The sequence below is a fragment of the Polyodon spathula genome, chromosome 16 (assembly GCF_017654505.1).
Source record: "Polyodon spathula isolate WHYD16114869_AA chromosome 16, ASM1765450v1, whole genome shotgun sequence".
NCBI lineage: Eukaryota > Metazoa > Chordata > Actinopteri > Acipenseriformes > Polyodontidae > Polyodon > Polyodon spathula.
This window is the reverse complement of record NC_054549.1, coordinates 20,190,453-20,213,624: the sequence shown is the minus strand read 5'-3', so window position 1 is coordinate 20,213,624 and position 23,172 is coordinate 20,190,453. Positions and strand designations below refer to the sequence as shown.

General features: G+C 45.3%; 1 protein-coding gene across 7 annotated transcripts in view; it reads left to right on the top strand.

Annotated features, from left to right (window-relative positions):
- plxnb3 (plexin B3) overlaps positions 1 to 23,172 on the top strand; it is a 38,766-nt gene that overhangs the window by 1,205 nt on the left and 14,389 nt on the right. For 2 of the 7 annotated variants that reach the window (XM_041273090.1, XM_041273089.1), the window contains exons 2-15: positions 10,959 to 12,047; positions 13,106 to 13,285; positions 13,655 to 13,783; positions 15,297 to 15,397; positions 16,182 to 16,314; positions 17,245 to 17,404; positions 17,532 to 17,640; positions 18,059 to 18,167; positions 18,550 to 18,924; positions 19,154 to 19,279; positions 19,596 to 19,718; positions 20,346 to 20,439; positions 21,558 to 21,724; positions 22,447 to 22,598. In XM_041273090.1, coding sequence (XP_041129024.1) covers positions 10,968 to 12,047; positions 13,106 to 13,285; positions 13,655 to 13,783; positions 15,297 to 15,397; positions 16,182 to 16,314; positions 17,245 to 17,404; positions 17,532 to 17,640; positions 18,059 to 18,167; positions 18,550 to 18,924; positions 19,154 to 19,279; positions 19,596 to 19,718; positions 20,346 to 20,439; positions 21,558 to 21,724; positions 22,447 to 22,598 — 3,038 coding nt within the window. In that variant the 5' untranslated portion in view covers positions 10,959 to 10,967. Of the gene's footprint in view, positions 1 to 2,032; positions 2,126 to 6,496; positions 6,691 to 10,958; positions 12,048 to 13,105; positions 13,286 to 13,654; positions 13,784 to 15,296; positions 15,398 to 16,181; positions 16,315 to 17,244; positions 17,405 to 17,531; positions 17,641 to 18,058; positions 18,168 to 18,549; positions 18,925 to 19,153; positions 19,280 to 19,595; positions 19,719 to 20,345; positions 20,440 to 21,557; positions 21,725 to 22,446; positions 22,599 to 23,172 lie in introns of those variants that run through there. The other 5 variants (XM_041273093.1, XM_041273088.1, XM_041273092.1 and 2 more) reach the window with 5 other exon arrangements.

Here is a 23,172-nt window from a genome sequence, read left to right as displayed (position 1 = left end):
GAAGCATTGTAAAGCACAGAGAGATCTGGTAAAGCATAGGAAAGCACTGTAAAGCACAGAGGTCTGGTAAAGCATAGGGAAACATTGTAAAGCACAGAGAGGTCTGGTAAAACATAGGGAAGCATTGTAAAGCACAGAGAGATCTGGTAAAGCATAGGAAAGCACTGTAAAGCACAGAGAGGTCTGTTAAAGCATAGGGAAGCATTGTAAAGCACAGAGAGGTGTGGTAAAGCATAGGGAAGCATTGTAAAGCACAGAGAGGTCTGGTAAAGGTCTGGCATATTTAAAAAAAAAAACAACTGTAGTAAATGCCTAGTAATGTAGCATGGGGGGACGTCGAAGTTATCGTTCAGCTCCTCAGTAACTCTCTCTGTGAGCTGTGTCATAGATCAACGGCGCTGTCTTTGTTGTTTTGAGCAGTTCCTCAAAGCGCTCACATTCCACGGGTTTGTTAGTGTTCGCTGCACACCTGCAGGAGATCAAATTTTTTTTGTATTATTATTTCACATGCAGTTCCACCTTTCAAGTGCTGGAGCCAAAGCCCTCTGATCACAGTGTACTGCAAACATGTGGACTGGGGTTCAGATTTCACATTTCAGATGTGGTTATTTAACCAGGATAGAACACGTTTTACCGTGCGTTCGCTGTTCTGTGCTTTTACTAAAGGACACTTTTTATAAGGGTTAGTTTACCCTGGTTTTTAATATGCTTCATCAGACCTCTCTGTGTTTCACTGTGCTTTAATACACTTTGCTGTGCTTTCACTACAGAAACAAGTTTTATAAAAGTCTCCCATAGTACAAGCATACAGTAGCAAAGTATGATAAAGCACAGAGAGGTCTGGTAAAGCATAGGGAAGCATTGTAAAGCACAGAGAGGGATAGGGAAGCATTGTAATGCACAGATAGGTCTGGTGAAGCATTGTAAAGCACAGGGAGTTCTGGTAAAGCATAAGGAAGCATTGTAAAGCACAGAGAGGGATGGTAAACCCTAGGGAAGCATTGTAACGCACAGAGAGGGATGGTAAAGCATAGGAAAGCATTGTTTAGCACAGACAGGTCTGGTAAAGCATAGGGAAGCATTGTAAAGCACAGAGAGGGATGGTAAAGCAGGGAAAGACACATTATTTTCCAGCTGTTCCATTGAAACATTGCCGTGACTTTCCGAGAATTTGAAACGGCCTCAGCGACTCTGACAAGCGCGCCTCGGAACTCGATTTGCATATCAAAGCCGCTGCTATAAAGGCAGCCTGTCCTCTCCTGCTCCACTGTTCCAAGAGTCACTCGAGATTCAGAGCGTCCCTCTGCAGCCCCAGCTGACCTCCAACCTTTCTGTACCACAGTACAGTGAGCGGCTGTTAGCAGTGTTGAGAGCCAGGCCTGTGACAGGGATAATTATCTCCTATCTCAAAACTGTATTCGACTGATCGGAAAAAAGCCTTCATGCGATTCCCCCCCCCCCCCCCCCCCCCCCCCCCCCCTCCCTGATGCAGTTTCCACGACCACACAACAATTGGACTCAGCCCTAGCATCCATTGAGATATAAAGATATGCCCATCCTGCTTGCATCAAGTCCAAAACAGTGATTCAGAATGGTTCACTGAACAGAAACGTACAGCACTGAATTAAGGGTTATTAAGTTTCTTTTAGTTTTTCTACTGAAGACGCTGAGAGAGACTTCTAGTGGAAACACTTGCCATTGAATTTATAAAGTTTGTTTTAGTGTTTCTGTTGAAGATGCCGAGAAAGACTTCCAGTCGATCGAGCAGCACACGCAGCTGTTTCAAGGCAATAATTATCAGGGCATGACGCACACTTGTCTGGAAAGCCCATTATTAGATATCCTATAATCTCCTTCGGGGTGAAAAGCACGTTCCTAGAGAGAGGGTGGGGTACAGTTCTCAAACGTGCTTTTCACCCCGAAGGAGATTGAAATATTGAGATATATTATTATTATTCCTCTGTCTCCATTAGCACAATTGTTATTATCATGATCGCTGTGCAAGCTGTTTTTATATTTTTATTGCACAGCTTGTCAGTGCCCCTGGATGAGAGGAAAATTGACTTGTGATCGGATTTTTAAAAATCCCTCGGGGCGCGGAAGTGATCGCTACTCGGCTGTAAAGGTGAGGGAAGGACGGCTTTTCCAGTTTGGAAAAAATCAACGCTGTAATGAATGGATCTCCAGTATGTTGGTTTAACCCTGGCAAGCCATGTTAAGCAATGTGAGAAAAAAAACACAAACGTTAGAAACCTATTCAATGAAAAACACATGGATTACAGCATGTGTCCAAAACGACTGCTTTTTAAAAAAACACTTCATACACGAAAGAGTTAATCTGATCCAGCGACCCCCCCCCACCCCACCCCACCCCACGGAGGTCAACAGTTGTTTTTTTTTTCTTTAGAATTCCCGATAACGCAAACCAACTGGATAATTGCGGTGGAACGATCAGAATAAATTAAGCACTTAATCTAACAGCGTTGGCACGGGGATGTAGAGACATTGACTGTGCTGACAGCAGGCAGACAGGACCTGTCCTGCTACAGCCATTGCAGTGAGACTCCTGTTGCACAGCAGTGTGATCCATTCCAGGTTTTACTACCAGCTTGATTAGCCACAGTGTGTGCAGGCGACAAGCTTAGAGAGAGAGAGAGAGAGAGAGAGAGAGAGAGAGGCTACAGTCCTCCAGGGACAAAGAGACTCATTCACTGGACTTGGCAGCACTGCACAAACAAGGCACGAGAGAGGGAGAGAGCAGGAGTGAGAGAGGGAGGGAGAGAGAGGGGGGGATAGAAATCCAGCTGTCTGAAGTTCTCGCAAATCCAGCAGAGATTACTAGAGAGGATTTAGCTTTACGCTATGTGACTGAAGCACACAGAGGTGATGCATTGTGCCACTGCGTGTTACTAATAGCTGGGAGCAAAATGACACACAGCCCAGTGTGAAGCACATGCAATTATTACAAACCACAGAGCGGTCTGATAAAGCACAGGGAAGCATTTTAAAGCACAGGGAGGTCTGGTAAAGCATAGGGAAGCATTGTAAAGCACAGAGAGGTCTGGTAAAGCATAGGGAAGCATTGTAAAGCACAGAGAGGTCTGGTAAAGTCTATAAAAGTTTCATAGCTGATAAAAGTGATCACACGGCAGGTACAGCACTGTGAGGCCAAAGCTCTGACCAGCTGTCAGTGACAAACACGGCACACAATAGGACAGGCTCTCGTACCTGCATGTCACCTGATACCCTCTTTGCAGGGCCTCCTTCATTTGTTTACCAGATGAACGCTGTGATAAATCCCACAGCCGGCTCCAGCAATGCTTTTTTTCCCCACCTGTTTCCCCTTCAGTTGAAAAGCATCCCCATAACAAGCCAGCAATAGGAATCAGACTCCCGTTGCACAGCAGTGTGATCCAGTCCAGGTTTTAGTACCAGCTTGATCAGCCCCCAGTGTGTCTAGGCAACAAGCTCATGTGCGTCTTATTATTGGATCTAATAACCAGTCCTTCTGGTCCTGACCTAGTGGTAGTGGCCAAGGCTGTGAATAGCCAATAATCAGCACCCTCTTGCTTTTCACTCTCTTGACCGAAAACGAAAACACTCATATTTTTGATGTTTTTTCTTTTTTGATTGTGCAGAAAATACACACGGGCAACAAAATTCTTTTTTAAACTCATGTAAAACCAGGAATGGATCACAGTGCTGTGCAGCGGGAGTATTATTTCTGGCCCTGCGTTCCACACTGCAGATCGGTATTGAAGACTGCTGTGGGAGAAACTGGCTTTGTGCTTTTGTGATTGTAATAAAAAATACAAAAAGAAAAGAATCTTGATGTCATAAAAAAATTGGGTGAGTGTGTGTGTGCCCGTGTACCGACAAATGACACACCCAAACACGATCACACACACCTATGTGCATGTTTGTGTATTGGTGTGTGTGTGTGGTGTGTGTTCATCGTGTGTGTCTGTTTGTCATTGTAGACAGTGTATGGCGTGTGCAGTGTGTGTGTACAGTGTGTTGAGGTGTGTGTGTGTGTGTGTGTGTGTGGTGTTGTGTGTGTGTGTGTCTGTTTGTGTGTTTGTCTGTGTGTAGTGTGTATTTGTGTGTGTGTGTTTCCACCAGGTGTGTGCTTTATTCTGTGTCTCCGATAGGTGGGGTCAGTTATCATTTGTGTGGGGCAGGACAGTGGGAAACGGGTTTGTTGTGTTTGTGCTTTTGCTGTCTGTGTGTGTGTGTGTGTGGTGTGTGTGTGTTTGTCGGAGAGAGAGAAGATGAGAGGGCAGCTGGGGTGTTTGAGTGTTGGTGCTATTCCCCCCGAAGAGAGGTCGTGGGGAGAGCGAGTCTGTGTAAGTCACAGTTAATCCCATACTACGAATCATCATGAGAAGTAGGGGGCAGTAATAGTGTTTGTCTTCCAGCTGCTCCCCCCCCCCCACCCCCCCAACGACCCCTGCCTCCTCTGTGTTGGCTTAATCATCTGTCATCATCACGCAGGCCAGTGCAAACACAGTCTGGTGTTCGAGGTATTGCATCATACTGCAACACCATACAATACAACACAACACAACCTACTGCTTTAGAAGAAAGCACACCAGTAACCTCAGACACAAACCCTTGTCTAATAAGGGTATCAGTTTAGAAACACAGGGACACCAGCTGGGGATCCCAACGGCCATGTTTTGTGTCTCACTGTGGTAGATTTAGGAACCTTATTTGCATATCAGAAAGCCAGCCTGTTTTCCACCAGGAAGTCTTTCTTTATTCTTTCTCTCTCTCTCTCCCCCTCTGTGTCTCTCCCTCTCTCTCTCCCTTCCTCTCCTTCCCTCTGTCTCCCTCTCTCCTCTCTCTTCCCTTCCCCCCCCCCCCCTCTCTCTCTCTCTCTCTATATTATTAAGGTGACCCGAGTAGATCTCCCCTCTCTATTACATCCTCTCTCCCGTCTGTGTCCACACTAGTAGCGACAAGCTAGCTCAGACATGACCCAAACCCCCCAGAAGACATAGAGTACGACCACCTTCCTCAGTGACCACGGGATGTGAAAGAAGAGAGCTCTACTCTTCCACTGATATGAGTCAACCGACAGGACCCTCTCCCGGTCATTTTTTGAGAGCTCTTCATCGCGAGTAAGTTAATGAGTCAAGTTACTCAAGTTAATTCAAGATACAGAGATGATAATAATACATAATAATAATAATAATAATTAATAAAAGCATAACATAACAACTTATTACAGAAAATAAATCTCTATAAAGAGATACAAAATAATAATAATAAAATTGACCACAGATAGAGATATCTGTTTTTACACATGTGTGATGTAATTGTACTGGGAGTCTGTTAAACGCTGTGGTTTTACTGGTCCTGTCTGGGCTCGGGACTCTGTCTGATATATTCAGCAGCTGGGAGGTGGCACTCTTCTCCACCGCAAAACATTACCATCGCCTCCTTTACCTTCACCGTCGGAAAGCTAGAGATCTTTGTAAAGGACCGGCCTGTTCTCTCGCTATTCGATTCATGTCTCACTGGTGTTTCTGTATCTCCTTGCTGGTTGCACCTTTCAGCCTCTTTTGGGAGTTTCTGTGTTTGCTGCTCCACTTTATTATCTCTGCCCTGAAAGGTGACTCACTGTGTTGGCTGTTCCTGACAATTGACAGTAAAAACTGTGTGTGCATTCAGCTCAGTTCAATTCAACTCAGTTCAATTGAGTTCAATTAAACTCGATTCAATATGCTTTGTTGGCATGACAAAAATAAATGTCTCTTTCTCTCTGTATCTCTCTTTCTCTCTCTCTCTCTCTCTCCCTCCCTCCAGAGATAAAAAACAGGAGTGGTTAAGGAACCCACATGAGGGGCGTCTGGCAGGGAGGGAGGCACTACATCTAACCGATCTAGTAACTCTAGCCACAAACCAGAAAGCTCTCTATCCCTCCTCTCTCTCTCTCTCTCTCTTTTCTCCCTCCCTCCCCCTCTCTCTCTCCCTTTCCTGGTCTCCCCCTCCGTCCCTCCCTGTGCAGGACTGGTTTAATAATTAATTAAGCCCTGTGGCACTGACAGCCATTGTATTCAGGGGGAATCTGATCTCTGGATTCACAACAGCTGAGACAATAATTATCCTCTCTCCCTCCCACTTCTCTCCCTCTCTCTCTATTTTTATTGTTTCTGTCGGCCCCTTCTCGTGTGTGTGTGCTTTGCAGTCCCGCGACCCTCACATGAACAGTTAACCCTATTCTGGGAGTTCATTCTATTCCACGTCCCGAGTTATCACACCCACCCCTTCTATTCAATTACAGCTGTAAATTCTGTGGCGGGGTGGGAGGGACCACCTAATTAATTATTAAGCATTCGTAAAACCACGCCCCATGCCCGACACCACTCAAAGTGGAACGGGTTTTCAGAACACCCGTGGGTGTTGAACAATGGAAAGGGGCGGAGATAGAGCAGGTGGAAGGCGCGGTTGTGATACAGGTGATCCGCCCATCGTCTCAGGAGCAGGGCGTGGTTTGGGCAGCCATGAATCAATTCGTGGTTCCAAACAATGTGCGGAGAATTGAGACAGAGTAGCATCGCTCTTTGGGCTGTAGATAGATAGATAGATATTTATATTTTAAGGAGAGCCAAAAAGTACGCTTTTTGTTCAGTGGAGTTTTTTTCGCTGATATTTCAAGGGCGATATGCACTGACAACTTTTTAAGTAAGTGAAAAATACGCCCTTTTTTCTCTATTAATTTTTGACAACAAACATTGCATGCAAGCGAAATAAGACATTTTTATTTTTAATTATAAAGAGACTATGTGTTAGTTTTTTTTTTTTTTTTTCTTTAACTCCGGGCTGTACATAGCCATCAGGTAGGTTATTTGAAGCAATTGAATGGTCATTCAAGTTTTAATATCATATATATAGTATATGTTTTATACATATAATATATATATATATATATATATATTACTATATATATATATAAATATATATATATATATATATATGAATATTATGTCTGTTGATAAAGTTGATAAAGCAGCAATTACATTTTTGGTTGAAAAACTACGATTTATTTGGCACAGTTTTTCCCCGGTATATAATTAAAAAGCTGTCGATAGTTTTATCAAAATTGAATGTATTTTGACGCCTCTGTTATTATTAGAACTGAAATCGGTATATAATGTCGGTCGAGTTCAATTATAAAGTAATGTGCCGTATTTCTAAACATGTTCTGTACGTTTAGTGACGGTAAAACGCAATGCAATTATATATTATATTATATATTATATAAAATGTTTTTAATAGAAGTAGCATGCATTAATGCATTTCTGTGTTTATTTACCGCTGTCACACCATTCTAGTATGGTGTAGACTCGTGACGTCAAAATGTAATTGCTGCTTTATCAACGGACATGCTTACTGTAAAACAAGGGTAAGATTAAAAATAGCAGTTCATTTAAAGGCGGTAGTTAAAACGCTTTGAAATACGGCCCAAAGTAGCAGCTTGATTTAATTTTAATTAATTATTTTTTTCTATTCTTTTTCACACAGACTGGTTTGATTAACTGCAGCAGGGCGGGTAATAAGACTCCCGCTGCACAGCAGTGTGATCCAGTCCTGGTTTCACTGGGAGTTTAATAATAAGACACACCTGAGCTTGTTACCTAGACACACTGTGGCTGGATTGCACTACTGTGCAGTAGGAGTCTGATTCCCATTGTAGGAGGCTGTGTGGTCCAGTGGTTAAAGAAACAGGCTTGTAACCAGGAGGTTCAAATCCCAGCTCAGCCCCTGACTTGCTGTGTGGGACCCTGAGCGAGTCACTGAACCTCCTTGTGCTGCGTCTTTGGGGTGAGGCGTTGTTGTAAGTGACTCTGCAGCTGATGCATAGCTCACACACCCTAGTCTCGTATCTTGTAAAGCGCTTTGTGATGGTGGTCCAATAAGAAAGGCGCTATATAAAAATAGATTATTATTATTAGGCTTCCCAGCCAAAGGCTTTTTTTTTTTCCCCAGGACTTTAAACTGCTGCTGCTTTGAAGCTGTGTGGCTGATCAGGTTCTGACTGGGCAGCTATCAAGCTGCTTACACTGGCTGTCAGATGCTTACATTTTTGCTGCTGCATCCTTGCAATTGGCGCCGTGACGTGTTTTTCGATAAAACCTTTCGAAATCTTCTTCTTGGGAACTGGTGAAGCGACTGATCTGAATCGGCATAATATCATCAGCATCCAAACCAGCATCAAGATTGCGAAGCAGAAGTTTCTGCAATAAATTTTAATGTCAAAATGGCTGCCACATCTTATCGAAACGCGCCCTTAACAGCAAACTGCTGCTATTGAACACTGTTTGACCAACAAACTCCAAACATGGTAGTTATTGTCCCAGTAACCATGGGATACAAATATGTTAAAATGGTTATGTTTTATATAACAAGATGGCCACCAGGTGTATGTTTATGTCTGAAATTTGAAACTGCCTCCGTTGACAAAAGGTTTACTTGACTAACTCAAAACTTCACAAGCATCATCCTTGACACTGTAGCAATACAACTGACTTAAGAAACTCGCGTTAAACAAGATGGCTGCCTGATGCATTTTTGAAAAAAAAACTTTCAAAATGTTCTTCTGTGGAACAGTTGAAGTTGCTGATTTTAAACTTGGCACATTGAGAACTAAACACGCTTAGACGGGTACTGATACTGGGGCTTGGGAGCCGTAAAACTGCCTGGCAGTTCCAATTATTATTATATTATTATTATTATTATTATTATTATTATTATTATTATTATTATTCTCGTGCAAGAACCACCAATTGCATTGATGGCAAATATAACAAAAAAACGATTAGCAAACAGACAAAAAAAATTAAGTAAATATAATTTGTAGCTAAATATCATTGCTCAGCTAAATGACCTTTGAAATCATCGCACTTTTACACAAAACCTTGTGAAAGATATACTCAGTTATGAGCTACATACTGTTAGCTACATTATCACTGAAGCAAGGGCACCAGTGCTGTACATCAGAGCATAAGAATTTGATCCCATCAAAGTTCATCCCATCGGCGCTGTCCCGGTTACGAGTAGCTGAACTGATCTCAGAACTTTGTCAAGTCGGGTCTTAAAGGATTTCAGTGATTCTGCCTCAGCAACATGACCAGACAGCCCCTTCCATCCCCTTCACCCCTCTCTGTGTGAGAAGAGTCTCCTTTAGCAACATGACCAGACAGCCCCTTCCATCCCCTTCACCCCTCTCTGTGTGAAGAAGAGTCTCCTCCAGCAACATGACCAGACAGCCCCTTCCATCCCCTTCACCCCTCTCTGTGTGAAGAAGAGTCTCCTTCAGCAACATGACCAGACAGCCCCTTCCATTCCCTTCACCCCTTTCTGTGTACACCACTGTGTAAAGTACAGAGAGGGATGGTAAAGCATAGGGAAGCATTATAAAGAACAGATAGGTCTGGTAAAGCATAGGGAAGCATTGTAAAGCACAGAGAGGTCTGGTAAAGCATAGGGAAGCATTGTAAAGCACAGAGAGGACTGGTGAAGCATAGGGAAGCATTGTAAAGCACAGAGAGGTCTGGTAAAGCATAGGGAAGCATTGTAAAGCACAGAGAGATGGTAAAATAGCCTTGGCACCACAAAAAAAAAAAAAAAAAATAAAAGAAACCAAAAAAAAAACCCGTGTAAACTAGTGGTTGGTTGAAGGGAGGAGTTTGTCCTCAGGAGGTGTCACCAAAAAAAAAAAAAAAAAAAAAAGAACCTTTTTACTTTTACAGTCCCAACACTTCGTTCCAAACCTTTGTTAAACTTCGGTTTCAAATACTAGAGCAAATAATGCGGACGACAGTGGTTTGAGATCCATCGGCTGATTCACCAGTCCCAGTGAAACCGGGGGAGAAGCAGCTGCTCAGGTCTGTGTGGGTCACCGGTGGAGAACAGCGATCCGCACAAACTAAGCAGCTGTTTCGTCACAGTTCAGTACATTAGTCCAGTTCGGTGGAGGGGGTACTGGAGGGTAGGGTAAAGGGGGTAGGTTTGGGTTGGGTGGTAGGAGGGGGGCTTGTATAAAGGGTAGAGTAGTATAGAGGGTGTAAGCTCAGATGTAGGGGTGACTGCTGCCCAAACTCTGTTGAAAGGTGTTCAGCAACACAGAGCTGGTACCCATAGCTTCCCCAGCCTTCGAAAACATTCTGGGATTTTTATAGCGTTTTTTATTGGCTCATATATAGTGCTTTGATGATACTAAGGCTGTAAATCTGGGTTTGATCAGAGGAAGCTGTTAAACCTTTTCCCGGTTACCAAGTCAGTTTCTAGTTTCAAGCTGTCGTGCACGCTGGGGCTGAACGAGCCGGTGGTAAAACCTGGAATAGAGGGACACTGCTGTGCAACAGGAGTCTCATTCCCGTCCCTGAAGAAGAGTTTCTTTCCATGGTTATACTGTATATATATATATATTTTTTTTTTAATATGCAGAACCATGCTTTGATATTCTTAACTATGCTTATTTAAGCTTTACCATGCTTCATTACACTTGGCTTTGCTTTTACTGTGGGGGGCACTTTTATAATAATAATAATAATAGTAATCTTTATATAGCGCCTTTCATAGTGGATCACCATCACAAAGCGCTTTACAAGATACAAGACTAGGGTGTGTGAGCTGATCTGGTACAATCACTCAGTCCGTTCACCCCCAACAACGCCTCCTACAACAACGCCTCACCCCAAAGACGCAGCACAAGGAGGTTCAGTGACTCGCTCAGGGTCACACACAGCGAGTCGGGCTGAGCTGGGATTTGAACCTCCTGGTTACAAACCCGTTTCTTTAACTACTGAACCACACAGGCTCCTATTGCAAGGGTGGCTGCTGCAGGAGTAGTTTGTTTCTAACCCTGCTCAAACGCTTAACATCCTCTCTGTTCCCTCTCCCTCTTTCCATCTCCCTCTTTCTCCCTCTGCCTCTCCCTCTCTCTCCAGGCAGCAGCGATGCGAGCAACAGCCGTGGCTGTACTGCTGGCCTCGTGGTGGCTCCCTTGGCTGCCCGCCCTGCCCTCGAGCCACCCTGCTTCGTCGTCCTTCCAGTCGGAGAGTGCCCTGAACCACCTCCTGCTTGACCCCTCCACGGGGCACCTATACGTGGGCGCCGTGGACCACCTCTTCCACCTCTCTGGGGCCCTGGAGCTGCTCTCGAGGGGCGAGACGGGACCACGGATGGACAGCCCGGACTGCCTGCCCCCCATCAACCAGGAGTGCCAGCAAGCCACGGACACCAGCAGCCACAACAAGCTGCTCCTGCTGGGGGCTCCCAGGGAGGAGGGCAGCCTCATAGTGTGCGGGACCGTCTTCCAAGGCATCTGTGAGAAGCGCAGCCTGGGCAACGTGTCCGTGGTCCTGTACCGCACCGAGAATCCTGTTGACACCCAGTATGTGGCTGCCAATGACCCGCGGGTGAGCACGGTAGGCGTGGTGGTGGAGCAGGAGGAGCTGGAGGAGCCGCTGCTCTTCGTGGGCCGCGGCTACACCAGCAAGGGCCCAGGCGGGGTGCCGCCGATCACCACAAGGCACCTGGGGGGCCACAACGCCTTCACCCACGAGGATCTGGGCAAGCTGGTGGTGGGCAGTTACTCTGAGTACAACAACCACTTCGTGGCAGCGTTCCAAGCCGGCAGCCACGTCTACTTCGTCTTCTTCCGCCGTGACCGCAGGGCGAAGCGAGAGTACCGCACTTACGTATCCCGGCTTTGCGTCGACGACCGCAGCTACTACTCCTACATCGAAGTGCCGCTCCGCTGCGCAGCAGGAGACAAGGCCTACAATTTGGCCCAGGCCACTTTTTTGTCCACGGAGGAGGGGGCCACGCTGTACGTGGTCATGGCGGCCGGCCAGGCCTCCACACCGGCCCCCACGCGAGACACGGCTCTGTGCGCGTTCCCCCTGGCGGAGCTGGACGGGGCGATCGTGCACGCGCAGGAGCGGTGCTACGTGGCAGAGGGGCGGAGTGAGGGCGGGGTTGAGGAGGCTTACATTGAGTATGAGGTGAACTCGCAGTGCGCTAGACTCACACAGGTAAGGGATCTGCAAGCTTATGTGATTTATAGATCTAAGTGTAAACTGTTTAAGATCATTCCAATGTGTTGTTATGGCTTGTGGGTTGTTTTCCTGCCTACTGGGGACTTTATAGATTGTAACACAGCTGCTACTCATGGTCATTCGTTGCCCCTTTTAAAAATGACCCAGCCCACAGAAATAGATTTTTTAGAAGCCTGGCAGCGCTATTTTTTTTAATAACAAAAAAACAAAATAAACACCTAGCTCTAATGAGCCCTTACAACACAGGAACCAAACTGTAAAACACACAAAACAAACAAAATAAACACAGGTTTAACACAAAACACTACACAAGCTTTTACACTACCTTTTTTTTTGTTTGTTTTTTGTTTTCTCGCACTTTGAACACAATTTTCCAAGTGGAGGCTTGTCGGCCCCGTGGCCTTTTGGGAACTGTAGTCCTTTGCTCCCCAGAACTACACTTTCTCTACTTCCTGTTTCACAATATATATGTATAAACACATTGACACACAGGCACTAAGACACACACACACACACACTGACATTCACATGCAGACACTGAGTCACACACACACAGAGACCCACGCATCTGTCGGTGTGTGTGTACTCGCCATTGGATTAAATGCAGCTACTTATTAAAGCATTGCTTGTCTCCGCTGTTGTCTCTTGATCATTATCCCCTCGGATCAGCGCTGGTCCCTGCATGATTGCTTGAGATTGCGTGAAACTTCACCACAGTGCTAAACACCAAGACACACACACACACACACACACACACACAGCCCGTTTCAGTACAGTAGACTCTTGCTAATAAAAATGGTCTCATCCGAACTGACCTAAAAGCAGGGATGGGAATCAGGCTCCCATTGCACTGCAGTGTCGCCCCGTCCGGGTTTTACTTCCAGCTTGATCAGCCCCCAGTGTGTCTAGGTAACAAGCTCAGGTGTGTCTCATTTATTGTTAAAGTGAAACTTGGAATGGATCGCACTGCTATGCTGTGGGAGTCTCGTTCCCACCGGTGTTGTGTGCTGAAGTTGTCACATTTTGCTCCACAGGATTCTGTGATTTCCTACCCCTGTGGGTACGAACACACCCCCAGTCCCATCGCCAGCTCAGTGCCCGTAGAGGCCACCCCCGCCATCACCATGGAAACACAGCTCTCTGCCGTCACCGTGACAACCGAGGCAGGTCATACCATTGTGCTGCTGGGGGACAGCCAGGGGCAACTCCACAAGGTAGGGTTTAAAATCAGTTCCAGCACGTTATTGATCCAAATTTGCAATTCGCTGTTTGTTCATCAGTTGAAACTAGCTTCAGAAACATCCACTACTCTTTAGTCCTATTTCAGGCTTTTCCTCTGGACGTTTCTCTGTTGCTAGTTCGGTACGGAATTTGGAGAGTGGGGAAAAAGACCTTTGGTTTTCTAGCTCCACGGTGTTGAAATGAAGAAGTTTAAAAACCCCGGACCCCAAACGAGACAGCTACCGAGACAAAGAAATGCATCTCGCCTGTCTTTTCTATCTCTCCCCCTCTCTCCCTCTCGCCCCTCTCCGTCCCTGTCTCTCTCACTCCCCCTCACTCTCTCCATCCCCTCCCTGTCTCAGGTTTTCCTGCAGTCTCATTCCCGTGGAGAGGTGTACAGCAGTGAGACGGTGGAGCCCGGGTCTCCAGTCAGCGCTGATCTGCTGCTTGATAACGCCGGAGAACACATCTACGTCATGACAGCCTTCAAGGTGAGCGGCAGAAAAGAAACAAAACTTTGCGTTGTTTAGTTTCTGCAGGCAGGCTGGGCCAGCACAGGTACGTCTCGGCGCTGATACAATGAGAGAGCCAAGTAGACCGTGCTGAAGAAAGTCACGTCAAACAATTTACTGCACATCCAAAAATAATAAACGACAATTTAAAAGAAAACAACAAAAGCATTACCTACCAATTAATATTTGGCTTAATTCAAACGAGACAAAGAAATTCATCTCGCTTGTCTTTTCTATCCCCCTCCCTCTGTCTCTCTCCCTTCCCTCCCCCTCTACCTCTCCCTTCCTCTCCCTCTCTCTTTCTGTCTCTCCCCCTCTCTATCTCTCTCTTTCCCTCCCCTCTCCCTCCCTCTTCCTCTCTTTCTCTCTCTATCTCTCTCCCTCCCTCTCCCTCTGTCTCTCTCTCCCTCTCCCTGTCTCTCCTTCTCTCTTCCTCTATCTCTTATCTCTCTCTCTCTCACCCTCTTCCTCAACAGAATGACATCACCACTTGACACTCCTTCAAAGCAGAATGTGCCAATCTTCAACACTTGTTATAATTCAGCATACCTGCTCTGTGAAATACCTGTGTGATATTTTATTGTGTCTAAACTTTCTTCTGGCCTCCCTGTTGTTAGCCCTGGAATTAGGCAAAATGCTTGACCGTGTCCCTTCATCAGTTTGGCAGTTTAAGTCCTTCTGCAGACTGTTTTGAGGTTTTCAGTTACCACTGCACAGAGTATGAAGGGAATATTTAGCTTAAACGCAACCAAGCAGCAGGGTGATTATATGGAAGCTTTTCCTGTTTGTGGTTTCACTCTTTGCAGTCCGTTTATTCAGCGCTTGTCAGGCGCTTCGGGTCCAGTTTATTATTACACATGCTGTTTCGTTTTTTGTTTTTCAGAGTAAAACAGGTTTAAAAGGCACTGAATCGCAAAGGACACTCAGCACTGCATCTGCAGCCAAGCCCCACCCCTTGTTCGCTGTATTTTTCACATACCTCTTTATAGACGTGCATACTGATAAATCCTCTCCTGATCACTCGTTTTATCACCAAACTCCTCAATAATGTGATCCAAGTCATTATTTTATTACTATAACATCTCAAAAAGCTCTGCAGATGTCTGTGATATTCTTTGAGCGCTGGATGCAGAAGCAGCTCTCTCCTTTGTATCCGTGTTTTCTCTGTAGTGGATACGCCCTTTTTTTTTTTTTTTTTTTTTTTGGTTTCATTCGGCTGTTATCAGTCTCACTCGGCCATTGAAAGGTTTTCTCTGCTTTTTCCAGAGCAGAGACGACTAGAGACCTGCGCTTGACGTCTTTTTGATGTGGGACAGGGTCCAGACATTGGACTGGAAAGGGAAAATTGTAATGTGGGACCTGGTCCAACACAGGACCGCAAAGGGTTAAGCTGCTGTGCAGTGGGAGTCTTATTTTCCTGCAGCGCCCGCTGTCTCAGTTGCTTTATGTAGTAGCAATGGTTGGATAAATCTTCTTTGTGTTTTGTCTGCAGGTCAGCAGGGTGCCAGTGTCCTCGTGCGGTCAATGCACAGACTGTGGCTCCTGTCTCGCTTTCCGAGACCCTCACTGTGGATGGTGCGTCCTGCAGGGGAGGTAAGATAAGACCCACAAACTTGTTTTGCATTGCCTAAAATTTGTGGATTGAGAGAATTAAAACAACCAAAAAAACAAACTATAGATATAATTTTTTCAGATCTTTTATTTAACATGTAATAAAAAATAATAAAACCTACAGAATCATGATTTTGTCAGAAGCCGTAATTACAGCGGGACAGTAAGTATTTCTTGTTGGGTTTCGAAACATCCCTTTTTTTTTTTTTTCATTGTCTGTTTTTTTTCCGTTTGTATATGGAAAACTGCCGAGCAGTATGTTAGCCTACTGTGCTTTGTGAGTTTTGCAAAACAGCCGCTCTGTATGTCCCTGGAGTTGTTTGCAGAGGTGTGAGTGTGTGTGTGTGTGTGTGTTTAGTGTGAGTGTGTGTGTGTGTGTTTAGTGAGTGTGTGTGCGCTCTTCCACATTGCTGGTCAGATCTGTAGGTGATCTGTCTGCGTCTCTGTTCAGAGTGGCTCTTTGGCATTCAGATTCCCATCCAGTTTATATTTACAGTCCTTGATTGATTCTCATAGTTCTCCTAGCGTTCTCCTAGTTTAGGTGCTGTGAAACAGGGTTTCTTGCATTGTAACCCTGTGCTGTCTGTAAAGAGCACCTTGGATAACAGAGTCTGCCAAACAAATAAAATAATAATGTTTTTGGTTTTTAAAAAAAAAAAAAAAAAAAAAAAAGCAATACATTTGGTTCGGTAACAATTATAAAAAAAAAAAAACACGATTGTGGGCATAACCTTTTGTAATGTAACATTTTGATTGGTCGTTCCAGCTGCACACGGAAGGCGGAATGCGAGCGTTTCGAACAGGCTAATCACTGGCTGTGGAGCTATCGCCAGGGGGAGGAGTGCGTCACCGTGCAGGGGGTCAGCCCAGCCAATCGGAGCAGAGAGGAGCAGACAGAGGTGTGGCCTCGTCTGACAACTTGGGTCAAAACCCCCAGTGTGATTGTGCAATTCATAATGACAATGCAACTGCAATGGAAGCTGTGTGTTTAGGGGAAAACATTATTCTATTGTGTGTATTTGTACATGTGATGGCTCATTGCTGGTTGTTTAGAATAAACATGTTAACTCTTAGCGGTCCATTTATTCAGCGCTTGTCAGGCGTGTCGGGTCCAATTTATTTTCACACGCGCTGTTTAAAATTTTTTTTTTCCAGAGAAAAACCAGGTTTAAAAAGCACTGAATCACAAAAGGACACTCAGTACTGCATCTGCAGCCAAGCCCCACCCCTTGTTCGCTGTATTTTTCACATACCTCTTTATAGACGTGCATACTGATAAATCCTCTCCTGATCACTCGTTTTATCATCAAACTCCTCAATAATGTGATCCAAGTCATTATTATTACTATAACATCTCAAAAAGCTCTGCAGATGTCTGTGATATTCTTTGAGCACTGGATGCAGAAGCAGCTCTCTCCTTTGTTATCTCTGTAGTGGACGGGGCTATGAGATACACCCTTTTTTTTTTTTTCGATTTCATTCAGCTCCTATCAGTCTCACTCGGTCATTGAAAGGTTGTCTCTGCTTTTTCCGGAGAAAAAACGACTAGAGACCTGTGCTTGACGTCTTTAAGATGATGTGGGACAGGGTTCGACATCGGACTGAAAAGGAAAAATCGTAATGTTGGACTGCAAAGGGTTAATGTTTGTAGCTGTCTACTTAACTAAAGCAGCATAACTGTAAATTGCTGAACAAAAGAGCATTGAATTTTAATTGTAATTTCATCAAACAACGCTGCTGTAACTACAGTGGTAGTTGCCCCAGTCTGAGTGAAATATTTGCCCCAGTGTTTCTATAATCTCTGCCCTGCTTGTGTTTCTTGCCCCCAGGTGACTCTCACTGTGCACCAGCTGCCCAGCCTGGGGACGGGAGAATCGTTCTCCTGCGTGTTCGGAACTCTGCCAGGCCAGCCAGCTGCCGTCACGGGAACCAAGGTCACCTGCCAGTCACCCCTGCCCGAGCAGGTCCCACCCAGCGACCCGGGCAAAGGTCAGAGGGTCAGATGCACGAGCCAACTTTTCCACTATTGCTTTTAGAAGGACTTTGTCAGAAAGAAGTCTGAGTTGTGTTATAATCTCTGTGACTCTGACTGTCTCTCTTCTCTGCTTGGTTTCAGACCACGTCGTGGTCAGTCTGTCGCTGAAGTTCAATGGCGTCGTGGTCGCTGTCACGGAATTCATTTTCTACGACTGCGGTGCCGTGTCGGCGCTCGGCGCTACAGCACCGTGAGTCCACTCGCTGCTCCACCTCTGTCTTTTAACATTTACAAATTCAATACAACACGCATTTCATGCAGCTGCGTTTTTTTAGCTGCAGTCAGTTGAAATAAAATGCAACACTTGTGTGTGTGTGTGCGTGCGCCTGTGTGTGTGGTTGTCTGTGGGCACCATGCTCACACACACACATGCAGTGTGTGGTGTAACACACCCACGTGCACGTCACACACAGACGTACACACGTCACGTGCGTGGTTGTGGTGTGTGTGTGTCTGCGCACGTTGTCTGTCGTTCGTGTGTGTGTGTGTGGTGTTGTGTGTGTGTGCGCTGCGCGTTGTCCGTTTTGTGTGTGTGTCTGCGTGCGTGGTTGTCTGTTTTCGTGATTGTGTGTGTGTCTGCGTGCGTGGTTGCGTGTGTGTGTCTGCAGGTGTCGCAGGTGTGTCAGCAGTGACTGGGAGTGTAACTGGTGTCTCCTGGACCATTCCTGTACCCACCAGGAGAGCTGCCCTGCCCACCTGATCATCTACAACCGCAAGGTCAGTCCTAAGACATGCTTGCAAAACCTGGAGTTTGGGACCCCAGGGCAGGAAATAAGACTCCTGCTGCACAGCAGTGTGATCCAGTCCTGGTTTCACTGACACCTGAGGTTGTTACCTAGACACTGGGGATAATCAAGCTGGTGGTAACACCTGGACTGGGTGACACTGCTGTGCAATAGGAGTCATATTCCCATCCCTGCAATGTAATTCTAGTGTAGTCTATCTGCAGTTTCAGTGTAATTCCAGTACAGTCTAGTGTTTAACTGCAGTTTGCAAAACCTAAAAAGTTGACAAAAAATGATGTTTAACTTTTTATTTAATCATTCTTTCCTCCATTCATTCACATAAAAAAACACAAATGTTTTATTTCTTATCGTAGTTCATTCCAAACAAACTAACCCCCATTCTCCCAACTAATAGTCCTTTTGTCCCTCCCTCTGCATCCACATCCAATCGCCACCCTCTGTCCGTCCCCAGCCCCGCCTTTTCCCCTACTTTATCCAATCAAATCACTAGTTCCTTTCCCGACCCATCCCAGCCTCCAATCCGATCACAGCTACCACCTTCTGCAGTCCCGCCCACAACAGGAAGCCCTGCCTCTGTCCCCGGGCGGGCCACGCCCCCTGTGGGTTTTGGCTTTTCTGATTGGATTGACTGGGAAGAGGTCAGCTATGGTCCCTCCTTCTCATTGGCTGAGGAGGCCAGTTTGCTTTTTGACCCTTGGGAGACCGTGGCTTTAAAATCTGAAGAGCAGGTATGAATTGGGTGGCTCTGAAAATATTTTATCGCTTTCTAAAAGAAAGAGAATGTGGATGATTTTAGCCTATGTCATTCCAAGGATATTTACTCGATGTGTTTGAACATCGTTGACGTCTGCGTCCTAGGTGAACAGCATTGTGGGTAGTAGTTCCTTTTTTATTAACCTGCCATCTGTGTTCATTTTCGTTTATTTCTTTCCCTCATCCCCCCACTCCCCTCCCCAGAGCCTACAACCAATCAGAGGCCCTGATTCTTGCCCGTGCATCAGTGGTATACTGGGATCCTTGCTGGTTCCAGTTGGCTTTGAGACGCAGTTGATTCTGGAGGGGAAGAACCTGGATTTGTTTGAGGTAAGGGAAGGAGGACTGATGAAGGCACGAGCCCAAACGCTGGTCTGCTTGATTCCGTTTAGTTTCAATAACGCTGATGAAGGCACTAGAGCCCAAATGCTGGTCTGCTCGACTTTAGTAGTTTAGGAATTGAAGCTCTGGATTGCTAAGAAAACGTTCAGAAACGAAGCCAAGTGATTTTGGCTAGTACCTTATTTAACAGACTAACGCACAAAGGCAGGGACCAGAACATCTGTTATAACCTCTGGAAGCTCTTGAAGCTGCGCTGTTCTCCCGAGAAGCGCAATGCTGAGCTGTTTCTGTGGTTTGATTCCAGGATGCAGCTCCAGATTACCACTGCGTGCTGGAGATCGGAGAACTCAGCCAGCACCTCCCCGCCCAACTGAACCGCAACCCCCAGGACCCAGCCTCCTACCACATCACCTGCCAGACCCAGCAGGTAGGGGTGCAGGCTGCAGGGGTGGGAATAAGACCCCAATTCCATAGCGCTTTAATCAGACACGCTTCAGCTTGTAAGCTCTGCACACTGGGGGCTGATCAAGCTGGTAGCAGTAAAACCTGGACTGGGCGACACTGCTGTGCAACGGGAGCAATGTAAGGCTTCAAACAAGGAACAAGGGTGATTAATCGATCCCTGAATGTTTGAGGCTTGCAAAATAAAAGCCATGGCGATCAATAACCGATTAATTAATCAATTATTTGTTTCATCACAATTGTGTTAGAACTGTCTTGAGTAAACTAAACCATACTGTAGCTGAGGGGAAACGGAGACGCTACCTCAGGAACAGCAGTGGCTTGGAAGCTGGTTCCAGGAGACCACTGTCCGGCAGGAGACCTGGTCTGAGGCAGCTGTATCAAACCCCCAAGTCTCCCTGCCTGCCGTGCAGTGGCCTGAAACCCAGTCTCCTCAAACCCAGTTCCAAGCCTCAGAGTGGCTCTGTGTTCCATCAGCTTCAGGGTACTGCCAAAGTCCTGCGACACAACCTTCTCATGTTTGTATAAAAACAAAACCTAGAAGTGAATTTCTTTCTTTCTCTCTTTATTTGTTATTTCCGTTTTCTCCCAGTATCGGTACTTGGTCCCAGTCCCTGAATACACAGTACCAGTGTACCTGCAGAGAGGGTCTTCACACCGTATTGACAGCCACCCTGATGTGAACGGTAAGCTTTGCATTGTTTTCTGGTACGTGAAGGGACGACACTGAGACTCCTCTTGCACAGCAGTGTCGCCCAGTCCAGTTTTTTCCTACCAGCTTGATCAGCCCCCAGTGTGTCTAGGCAACAAGCTCACAGTGAAACCAGGAACGGATCACACAGCTGTGCAGCGGGAGTCTTATTCCCATTCCTATACATGTTTCATTTTATGTCAACTATATATGGGCCGAGAGCAATCTCCGTGGATGTGTGTGTCTCTGTCTGTGCGTTATCTATGTATGTGTCCTTCTATCATTAAAGAAACATTGCAAAAGTTAGATAATTCTTGTCCTTGGATGATGCAGTCATTAGTACATGCTTTTATTTTGTCTAGGTTAGATTACTGTAACTCTTTATTCTCTGGTTAAGTCATGCTTTATCACGCCTACAACTAGTGTAAAATGATGCTGCTAGAATGCTAACTAGAACAAAAAAAGGGCTTGCATTACGCCTGTGTTGGCATCACTGCATTGGCTTCCTGTGCATTACAGAATTGATTCTAAAATTCTATTACTAGTTTTTAAAGCACTGAATGGACTATCTCCACAATGTCTAAATGATATGCTAATTCCTTATCAGCCTGAACGCACTCTGAGATCTGCAAATGCTGGCCTTTTATGTATTCCGAGGGTGAATGGTAAAAGGATGAGAGGCACTTCTTTCTGTTTTAATGCCCCTACACTCTGGAACTCCTTACCCCCTTTTATCAGAGATTCACCTTCAACTGCAATCTTCAAATCGATTAAAAACCTTTTTAATATAGCTTTTTTGTTTTAGTGTTACTTCTGTTTTTAATAACTGTACTTTTCTTACTGTTTATTATTGTATTTTTTTCCTGTATGTAAAGCGCTTTGAATTGTACATGAATTGCACTATATAAATAAAGGTTTATTGTTGTTGTTGTTATTGTTATTATTATTATTGTTGTTGTTTTTTTCTCTCTCCCTATGCTATGCAGGGTCCCTGCTTGATTACACTGTCTTGCTAACGCGCTCCAGTTTGTCTTGTGAACCCCTGTGTCTGTTTGTGAAAATAATAATAAATAATATAATATAATAATAATATATCCCACAATAACTCTGCAGTGACCCTGTACAACTGCTCTGTGGGCCAGTCTGACTGCAGCCGTTGTAAGGCAGGGGAGCCGCGGTACAGCTGTGTGTGGTGCGGAGGGGAGCAGCCTGGCTGTGTCTATCAGGGGTCCTGCCGGGGTGAGGTGGTGGAGTCCTGTCCCGACCCCGTCGTTCACTCTGTGAGTAAAACCAGTTTAGCAGTTTCACCCATTCCAGATTTTAACCCTTCACGGTCCTGTGTCGGACCAGGTCCGACATTACAATTTTTCCTTTCCAGTCCGATGTCGGACCCTGTCCCACATCATCAAAAAGACGTCAAGCACAGGTCTCTAGTTGCTTTAATTTCTCCAGAAAAAGCCAAGAGAACCTTCCAATGGCCAAGTGAGACTGATAGGAGCTGAATGAAGCCGAAGAAAAAGGGCGTATCAGATAGCACATGCACCACAAAGGAGAGAGCTGCTTCTGCATCCAGCGCTCAAAGAATATCAGACATCTGCAGAGCTTTTTGAGATGTTATAGTAATAAAATAATGACTTGGATCACATTATTGAGGAGTTTGATGATAAAACGAGTGATCAGGAGAGGATTTATCAGTATGCACGTCTATAAAGAGGTATGTGAAAAATACAGCGAACAAGGGGTGGGGCTTGGCTGGAGATGCAGTGTACTTTTGCTGTGAAATAAACCTTGCCTGACAAGCAATGAATTAATAGACCGTTAAGGGTTAATACCAGCTTGATTAGCCATATATACAGGGATGGGACAAATGCATCCTCTGAATTCTCTCTCACACACACACACACACACACACTAATAACTACTACAAGAGATTACCTCCATATATGAGACCCAAGTCAGGATCGTGTCAAATAAAACATCTACACCTGTGTGTGTGTTTTAGATCGAACCCATGGCCGGTCCCCTGGAAGGAAACATCGCCCTGACGATCATGGGTTCGAACCTGGGGCAGCGGTTTGAGGAGATCGAGCTCACAGTCAGCGCGGCAGGGCTGAGCTGCAAACCGGACCGGAACCGATACCAGATATCTGTCAGGTAATATCAGGCAACAGTCCTGTTCCACTGCAGCATCACCCGGTCCAGGTCTTACTACCAGCCTGATTAGACCCCAGTGTGTCCAGGTAACAAGCTCAGGTGTGTCTGACACTATGTAACACAATTTTTGTTCCTGGGTAGTAAGTGTTATTTCCTAATTGCTTATGCCTCAAAAGTATAGAAAATGGTTATTAATCCCCACAGACTTTGCTTTTGTGACCAGGACAGTGATATTTCAAAATATCACTATTTCCAATGGGAAAATGGGCAAATGTGTGTCTTTTCGTTCACATAGTCAGAAAAAAACAACATATGAATCCAAATTAACATGTATTTATACTAAAGTAATACAAAGATGACTACAAAAGATTTAGAAGTGAGTAGTTTTTTGAGATTTACAATTATACTGTATTTACTGTATAGCCATTTTCTATACTTTTGAGGCATAAGCAATTAGGAAATAACACTTACTACCCAGGAACAAAATTTTTTTTTTTTTTTTTTGTTACACAGTGTTATTAAACTAGCAGTAAAACCAGGAATGGCTCAAACGTCTGTGCAACAGGAGTCTTAT